This window comes from Watersipora subatra, chromosome 1, assembly GCF_963576615.1.
Source record: "Watersipora subatra chromosome 1, tzWatSuba1.1, whole genome shotgun sequence".
Lineage (NCBI taxonomy): Eukaryota > Metazoa > Bryozoa > Gymnolaemata > Cheilostomatida > Watersiporidae > Watersipora > Watersipora subatra.
The window spans coordinates 21999884-22009459 of record NC_088708.1 but is presented as its reverse complement, the minus strand read 5'-3'; the positions used below and the strand labels follow the sequence as shown (position 1 = coordinate 22009459).

General features: G+C 36.7%; 1 protein-coding gene across 2 annotated transcripts; it reads left to right on the top strand.

Moving 5' to 3' along the window:
- The first annotated feature begins 7133 nt into the window (after nucleotides 1-7133).
- LOC137399722 (retroviral integration site protein Fli-1 homolog) lies at nucleotides 7134-9330 on the top strand. 2 transcript variants are annotated; one of them, XM_068085942.1, is made up of 6 exons: nucleotides 7134-7259; nucleotides 7374-7587; nucleotides 7699-7824; nucleotides 7911-8165; nucleotides 8276-8474; nucleotides 8954-9330. In XM_068085942.1, the coding sequence occupies exons 1-6, from the start codon at nucleotides 7233-7235 to the stop codon at nucleotides 9042-9044; spliced, it is 912 nt and encodes a 303-aa protein (XP_067942043.1). In that variant the 5' UTR covers nucleotides 7134-7232; the 3' UTR covers nucleotides 9045-9330. The 2 variants fall into 2 exon arrangements, with proteins under 2 accessions (XP_067942043.1, XP_067942036.1); XM_068085935.1 differs by having other exon boundaries at nucleotides 7135-7259; nucleotides 7696-7824.
- The last annotated feature ends 246 nt before the right edge of the window (nucleotides 9331-9576 follow it).

Below are 9576 nucleotides of genomic sequence, written 5' to 3'. Positions count from 1 at the left end.
ACTGTATGAATATACCAATACAATTGTGAAAAGATAACTCCAAACTACATGGTGCAACACTTTTTTTGACATTAATTTCAAACAATGCTTATGTTAACTTAAAAAAACTACAGAACCCTGAGAGTCCACATCTTGAGTAGGGAACTGACACCATGCTTTGGGTTCACATACTTATCTTCACAGGCTGCCTAACCGTATGATTGAAACTTGATATATGAATTTCCATGGAACTGTAATGTGGTGTTTCAACATCATCGATAATATTTTCAATTGTTCGTATGTCGATTCGATTATGATGAATTGAGGTTCCACCCAAGTCCTGGAGAATATATATATGATGGAGAAACATTTGGGCACTTACTTGTTCTCTACTGGGCAACTGATGGCAGTTTTCTGGTGCAGCATTGGTTGTAATAGTTGACCTTTCTTGTCTTGCTTTCTTTCGTCCTCTTCATGAGCAAGAATGCTTTCAAGGTGAGGCGAAGAGGACTCTAGCTTGAAGGGATGGCTAGTATAGTTGTTTGATGTTGTCGACAAATAGGCAGCTAGGTAGGTAGGATAATCCATCATCAAGCAGTAATGCATGATAAATTAGCAATGCAAGTTGCAGGTCGGTATTTTTCAGCATAGACTGTATCATTGGAACAGCTCTCTCGGCAGTGCCGTTGGCTTGCAAATGCTTTGGCAAACTAGTGATGTGTTTTAAACTTTTGCAGGTGATGATCTGTTAAAACTTTCAATGATTTGTTGAATGTTGAGAAACTCTACATACACCGTGACAGTCTGCGAGTGAGATAATTATTCGATCATCAAAAATGAGCACTTTGTCAATCCCAGTTATCTTTGAGCAATTCTTGAAGAAGATCATATCAGCAAGTCGTTGCAAGTCATATACATATGTTGGCAATAGCGTATTAACAAAGTGGTGAACTTTTGACAATAAAACTTTCATCCTTTTTTGGGACTCTATGAGTTTGCTAAGATTCTCATTGGAGATGAAGTAAATCATAGTACTCCTCAACGAGTACTATGTCTTCCACCATAAGAACGGCTATTGAACGAAAAAGCCCCCCCCCACCGACCACAATGTTTTGTTTCTCAGGACTCTGTTCCATATGGTACTGGAAGCGTAGCATGCGCATTTCAAATTGTTGAATGCAAGCAAGGCATTTTGCTGAGTTCTGCGTCACTATATGAAGCCACGAGCAGTTTGTGGTAGTTTTGGATACTAACAGTCACACCTGCAATTTAATCCCTGAATGGTTCACAAGCCGACACAATGGCAAGTTCAATGGTAGTGTTTTGCTGCACTGCGTCAGTGAGTGCTGGTGATGCAGCATAGAATGATCGAAGTGAGCCATCAGGTTGTACATGCAGTAAAGCAGCGTCGATTACATTTCTACATGCATCTGAACGAATGATAGTTTTGCACGTTGGGTTGTATATCGCCAGCTCTACAGACCAAAATAGCTCTTTTTTGATGTTGGTGAAGACTTTAGCTTGATGGTCCAACATACCATAAACAGATCTTTCAGAGCGAGTCCAGAAGCATGTCCTAAGATCACTCATATGCATAGGAACTTAGTAAGTTGGTTGGCCATGCCAAGGAAGCTCCTCACATCACTCACATGTTCTAGTGTCACGATGTCTCAAATCTCTTAGATGGCACTGGGGTTAAGTTTAACGCCGATGGAGCTTATGATGTGACCTATAAACTTGATGATATTACAAACGAGCTGACATTCAGACATTTTTAGCGACATATTTAATGACTTTAGGGGTTGATGGAATCTGATCAAATCTCGGGTTCGCGTCTGGTTTGGTAAACAGCTTACTGATGCCTAGCTTTGCCAGGCTTGACTCAACATGGGCCATCAGATAATTTCCCTCTTAACTTCTCTATTCAACTTAGCATAGTCTATGCAGATACAAACTCGTGAGTCCGGTTTCAGCATAACCCCCATCGGAGCGCACCAGTCACTCAACTTATTCACTTAACTGGAAAGATTCTATCGTCCTTAACCGTCATCTCTAACTACCTTTGATCGATTGAGTAATGGATGAAGCCCAGTACATGGCATGCTTATAGCGAAAAATTGACAACCCGACTGCAGCGTGATATCTAGCTCTTGCTTCATTTAGCCTAAAATCTAAAACAGTTTAAGAATTTCTCATATAAAAAGGTTAGCAATATTTACGTGGTCAACATCACAACTGACTTTTACCAGATCCAACTCAATGCATGTATTTATATTTTATTATCTTTATATTTTATATTTAATTCATTTCAGAGATCAAACAACTTTGGATAGTTACTTAACAAATACTGCAGGTTGTTACATTAGCAACATTGTTACATAGCATTAAATCAAATGTATTATATAAAATCGCTAAGCTTTAAAAGTTAAACTAGTGTATTTGTAAAAATTGAATGGATAAAGTAAATATCAATGAAGAGGTTTATGTAACTTTACCTTAGAAACATGCAAACTGAAGTGTAGGCTGAGTGGCTGGTAGGTTCGTAAGTAGTGATAGAGATCTTCTGTGGAACTTATTTTAACTTAAACAAGGTAAAGTCTTAACTAACTTATTTTAGACAAGTTTTATTACTTTAATATTTTCCGTATTCACTTAATTTTCAATAGTTACCCTCTTGGCTTTGACCAAAGTATGTTTCAAGTTACTCCATCACAACTAACCACAAAGCATAACATAACATGTCCTACTATCAGAATGATTACATATAAAAGATTTTAAAGTATTTGCAGCAATGAATTAGTTATTGTTAAATGAAAACAGCTATCCAAATATACAGAAACTTTGATTGACAGTTCCAGTCTAACATTAGCATTTGAAAGCCACAGGTTTAGGCAGTACTTGTATCTGTATGAGAAATTTGATAGTCTGGGAACTGTAAATTAAGCCTATACGTTCATCGATTACATATTGCTTCAAAGTGACAAATATTGTTATCATATTTGCCCTAACAGATTCCCAGCAGGGCTGTGCAACCAGAATGTCCCAACTAAAGCATGAACAAGTCAGTAATAAAGACATTTTGTTTGTTCAAGTCCTGATTTTGTTGCAACCAGTTAAATATTAATATCAATAAGGTTTTATCATCATTAGGGAAAGTACTGTAAAACCTCTATTTGACTGCCACCCTTATTTGAACACCGCCTCTAATAAAACGCCACTATAGGGAAAGGGTTGCAAAACAGATCTCCATGACATTCAAATAGAGGTTTTTGGTATATGCTTGATTCTGATTACAGATTTACCTGGCTCTTTCAGACTGGACGTGTTGCAAAGGCATTCTTTCAGGTTAATCTGACAGTTTCGGAAGTGGCAAATACTGAGAACTGGGTCGGTCACCTCTTCTCTACCATACTGCTCGACCCAAGCATGCATCGCTAAGATGCAAGTCATTGTCGATTTCCGACAGACAGCAAGCCAGATTACAGTAAAGTCAAATTGTATTTTTGATGGCAGTAATGGCAATTCACCTCAATGAATTTCAAAACTTGATTCACATCAAATCTTTAGAGCCTTGGTGTACCCATCCCCGCAGCTTGTCTAACTGACTCATCAGTGAACCAAGCTGATTTCAAATGGTTGACTGCTCCAAACTAACAGTCGACTTCATCAAATTATTCCTTCGTCTTACTAAAAATGGATGATTAAAGAATATAATTTTATGTCTTATATCTGATCTTCACAAGTAAGTAACCTCTAACCTTCATGTTTTATATCTGATCTTCACAAGTAAGTAACCTCTAACCTTCATGTCTTATATCTGATCTTCACAAGTAAGTAACCTCTAACCTTCATGTCGTATATCTGATCTTCACAAGTAAGTAACCTCTAACCTTTATGTCTTATATCTGATCTTCACAAGTAAGTAACCTCTAACCTTTAAGTCTTATATCTGATCTTCACAAGTAAGTAACCTCTAACCTTTATGTCTTATATCTGATCTTCACAAGTAAGTAACCTCTAACCTTCATGTCTTATATCTGATCTTCACAAGTAAGTAACCTCTAACCTTTAAGTAAGCTACTCTAGTAGCCTGTAAAATTTCTCAGAAGATTGTACGCTGGAAAGTGTTGGTTTTCTACTAAATAAACACAAAAGGCAATAATGCCAGTAAAGGCTAAAAATCGAATGATTAACGCGCACGCACACACCACACACTTCTATGCAAGAATTGTTATTATTAGTTCTACATATTCAAGATTTTTATTTTGTTTTCTCAGTTTGTATTAATTGTATGATTACCGAATTATCTTTTACTGTAATACTGTCATAGCAAAACAGACTTAATTTAGCTATTATTTGCTAATTATTTCACATTTACATCTAAAAATTTTTATAGTCGTTTTATTTTTTTAAATTTATTTGACCTGCACATAAAATTTTCCTCATGATATGAAGTTTAAAAGTTGTTTGACAAAGTTTGATAACCTTTACAGTTGTTTTTATTTTCTCTTAAATTATTTCAACTACACAAAACACTTTTCTCATGATATGTAGCTGGAAGGTTAAAATGGCAAATGTTTTATATATGTTAAATACAAATCCATTTTCTGCGCAGACTTTTTCATTACCTAGGCAACTCGGGTAGTACAGCTAGCATTAAAGTCATTGTAGGTACCTGTAGTTACATAGGTTAACATAATATTTTGGTACTATTGTTAATGGTGATGATTTTTACCAGGAGGTAATTGTATTAGATAATAACTATGTGTTTCTATACCACTCTATGTATGTCTATAGTCTACGATATTTCCACATGCCAACACTGAAACAAACTGAAATCATAAAATTGTATACCAAATAATTTTTTATTGTAATCGTAGCGAAATAGACTATATTTAGCCACTACTCTCTAATGAGTTCACATTTACATTTAAACACCTTTGCATTTATATTTTTCCTTCTAATTTATTTCAACGAAACACTGGTTTCAAGTTATGAAATTCTAAACTTACAGTTGTTTGAAAACCTTTACAGTTGTTTTATTTATTTTTAATTTAGTTGTTTTGCACAAAACCATTTTCTCATGATATAAAGTTTGAAAGTTACAGTTGTTTGACAAAGTTTGAAAACCTTTACAGTTGTTTTTATTTTCTCTCTTAATTTATTTCAATTACACAAAACACTTTTTTCGTGATATGTAGTTTGAAAGTTAGAATGGCAAATGGTGTTATATACAAATCAATTTTCTGTCCAAAGAAGTTTCCATTACCCAGGCAACGCCGGGTAGCACAGTTAGTAAGTAATATAATTGAGTCTTTTATAATTTTTATGAATTAGCACCATTTTTTAGGAAAAATTTTAAGTTAGCAAAATTTATTATAAAATATAAAATTGAAAACTACAACTTAAGATATTATCTAAAAATTGTCCCCCTTGATGTGAGCCGGCATATCTTAATAATATCATTATATATCATATAAAACTTTTGTTATGTAATAATGATAATATATAACAACATCTGTATATTGTTGGAGATAGTGGCTTAACTGAAATTCAACTTTAAGAGCATATCTTTAAATTGTTCCAAAATCAAACAAAAAAGACTGATCATAGACTCCATAGAGTGTATCCACTCATGGAGTAGGATAAACTAGGATGAAATTAATATGTGAAGCAAAATTAGACTGACTAGAGAACTGACTAGTAGAACAAAGGATTTCTGTACGGCTATTAAATAATTAATTGTAACGCTGTTTCACATCATTTTACTTGACAGCTGAGAGATTAACTCTAAAAAGCGTTTATGAATTTGGATTTGTCCTTCATAATTTGAATCATGAAAAGACAACTTCTTAATACACACAGTTTTTGATCATGACTGCGTCATTAATTTTTTTAGTACTTCAAAAGTTCTAAATGTCAAGCTAATAATGGGTGAGTATGCATCAATTAAATGAGAAACAAATAAAAGGTTGGCAGATAATTAACAACAGCATTTAAATAGGCCACCATTTACAGTCAACTAACATAACATCAACTTCAGCTAAATATTAACTATGTTAAATGTTAACTAAACAGGCATAGTTTTTAAAATATGAGATTATCTTAAGCGTTATTTCCTTTTTACTCTTGTTGGGAATAACATTAGTTAGGTCACTGCAGTGCAGAAACCTTGAGTAGTTCCAAACGTTGTATCACCAGCCCGTAGTTATTAATAGTCCGCTATTGCTAGATCAAGATGTGTGATGTTCTTTTTATTAGCCCCGTTTCAGCGAGACAGCGCTACAAATAAACATACATGTCATCCACTGTAAACAGTAGTTACTGGTATCACCCTGCTTCCTGTTTTAATTAGCAGAAAACTAATTGGGTCATAAAATTTTACAAATCTACATGTATAGGTTAGATAGAATAGAGTACACAGTTTTAAAGATGTTCATCCTTTACTATAATAAGTGTCGCATCCGTCCGAAGCGACTGGTGGATGTTGGAAAAACGATTTCATCGCACCGGATTTGAACTTCAACATACAGCTTTTCTGCCACGCAGACTACCATCTGCACCCCTCAAACACCTTGCTGCATACCTTGGAATAATTGTGCACATTGTGATTACGCCTGACAATCTCTCACAGCTGCACAAGACTCGAGGTACATGTAAGTTTGAAAGAACCTTAAAACAAAACAGAAAGCTTGTTTGTGCGCTCTATGCTTGTATACTAGGTGCGACTAGGCTTGACCAGTCTATGATCAAACCTAGTCGCACAAACATTCAAAAGACATGAAAAGCACCAGATTGGCAAGCTGGTATTTAATGCCGACAGTGCCTGAACAAACAAATGTGTATGGAGGAGGCAAACTACTGCTTAGGTAAGTGTAGCATATGTGTAGCGTGAAAGTTGGCAATTCTTATCATCATAAATATATGATCAAGAAGCTTAGATTCTATGACAATAAACTAAGGCTGGCCTACTGTATGTACATTTGATTCAAAATGAGTGCTTACTTTGACCAATGAATACCGTAGCTATTTCTGTCACTGATTGACGTAAAACTGTTTTCGCTATATGATTGGCTGCTCAAATAACCAATTGGATAATCCTAGGCCCTGGATATGTAATCGCCTTAACCAATCATCTGCGAGTTTTTACAGCAGTCGTTTTAGTTCGGTACATAATCGCTCGGCTACAGCCTTGGTGGTTATTCCGAATTAGTCACGCTCAAAGTACAGGTCTCATTAAAGGTTACGCGATCATGTCACTCTCGCCGATTCCTTATCAGGTACCAACCTTAAAATTCTCTATTGATATGCATGTTCATGTATAATTTTATGGTAAAGATACTGTAGCTTTTGTGATATTTTGCATTATTGAGCTTGTATAATTTTTTTTACAGACTCACGTTACAGCTATGGATGCTCTGCCTCTGTGTGACGAATTGAGGTTTTTTGATGACCCATATGATAAAAGTGATGAGGCACAGCAACTGCACTCTGCAGATTTGAGTAATTCTCTCACTGAACTGAAACCTGTACCAACAAGCCCTTATTCGCTGAATCAAGAATATACCCAGGCAATAACAGGCTCAAATGCACTTTTGTGTGGTCAAGGTATGTCCTTCTATGTGGCACAAACATGGCTAGTAGTCATTTGAAGTATGTTTGGTGTTTTTTACGCTCAGAAAATTGGCATCAACTCGTACTGTACACTGTTTTTAGTAGATATCCAAGACAATGAAGCTTGTGAGCGTACATATTACCCACCCTATGTCCCTGACCACCATGTTGCTGTACACCAGCAGCCGTGTCAGCCGCAGGCATACGTGGAGTCAAGGCCCAACTATGAAGGTGTGTAGAATAATAATGTAACAAATAGAACAACTGACTGTGTCATGGTTTTGCTAATGTCTAACACAATTTGATTATCATTGCAGATGCTGAGTATCTTGAGTCGATCGGTATTGAAGGATATATACGGGAGAACAATATATCATTTGATGAAAATGACACGTTCCGATCTCTACCTTCGTTTGCATCAATAGCAAGGAGAACACAACAAACCCAGGCACCAACCGAACAACCAGTTTCCAGTGTTGAGATGGTTGATGACAGTTCCAACTCGCCTCCCGCATCGCCTGCGAGCTCCAGCTCGGATGACTCATCAACTATGGAGAGTCCTCCCACTAGAAGTAAGTCGTTTCATCGTGTTTCTGTGATGATAAACGCAAACTTAGCAAATCTCCTTATTCTTGAAATTTTGGGTCTAAAATTTTTGTTATAATGTAGGGTATTGTTTTAGGAGGACGCTCGAAAGGAAAACTTTGGGAGTTTGTCTTAAATCTTCTCCTTGATAAAGAGACCAACCCTGATATTATCAAGTGGGAAGACCGCAAAAATGGTGTATTCCGCATAGTTCGCTCGGAAGAAGTGGCTAAGTTATGGGGAAAGCGAAAGTCCAACCCTACCATGACCTATGAGAAGATGTCCAGAGCTATGAGGTAATTATCAGTGGTTAACATGCTGTGACATAAAGCAAATATTTTTTTATAAATTGTACATCATAATGGTTTGTTGTCACTCCAGATACACACGCAAAATGGGATTTCTTGCTGAATTGCCAAGTGGTCATAACTACCCTCGGCAGTTGACATTTATGATGGGCCACAACGCCACAGGCTGGCAATCCGAATAGGTTCGCAATTTGTACGTGTGTCATTTTCGTCCGCTATAACTGCACTGATAGCGCTATGCAGCCACTAATCTCCACAACTGTTTCTCTACACCCGTTGGAAAATTTTGCCAGTTTCAGCACTTAGCTTTAGTTATCCCCGTCTGGCGTCTGCTACCTTAAAATTTGTGATTTTCAACTTCCAGCCTTCCACAACTAACAGTTTCTTGCGACTTGATGCCACGAGATGCCATCAATAATTCAGGTGATTCACCATGACTGACTTGACAATTGTTTGTCCATTCACAGGTACTACTACCGCAAATCCATCCTTGAACGAATTGATGGCCGCCGCTTGGTTTACAAGTTCGGAGCTACTTCGCGAGGATGGCAGTTGTAGACAAGGTCGATGACAGCGCACTGGATTGATGAGCATATTCATTTTTGGAATTATCTTTTCTAATCCGTGTGATCCTCGATCATTTCTATGATCTTTACCGATCTTTTTGTTAAAAAGATTACCATGTAGCCTCTATGAGGCAGCAATTATAATCATGAATGTTGCTTGTGCAGCCATTTTATCTAACCACACATCTTATATCGTATCTATAATATTACTAGCCCTGATAATCAATACACTGGTGTCAAGCCTGACATTTACAAAATATAATTCGAGTGAAACATGATGGTGGTCTATTGTTTGCGGAGTGTTGCAATAGATAATAAGAGATGATGCAAACCCTCCCATAAATGAGGTCATGCTCGCCTATTGAAAGTGATGGCCCTTGCTCAACTTATGCCGTAGTCCTTACTGCTAGCCGTTTGACAGACATTTCACTAGCTCTGAGTAATACCTCTAGCATACTTCCTACGAATGAGAAGGGTGTACTGCACACCCATCGAACTGCCTCGACAGATTATTTGTCATTCAA

What these genes read in the sequence shown, in the direction of transcription:
- LOC137399722 (XM_068085935.1), top strand. Translation starts at nt 7,233, where the DNA reads ATGTCACTCTCGCCGATTCCTTATCAG. An exon ending in TGCACTTTTGTGTGGTCAAG is followed by an intron (nt 7,588 to 7,695) that starts GTATGTCCTTCT and finishes CACTGTTTTTAG; the next exon opens with TAGATATCCAAGACAATGAA. An exon ending in AAGATGTCCAGAGCTATGAG is followed by an intron (nt 8,475 to 8,953) that starts GTAATTATCAGT and finishes GTCCATTCACAG; the next exon opens with GTACTACTACCGCAAATCCA.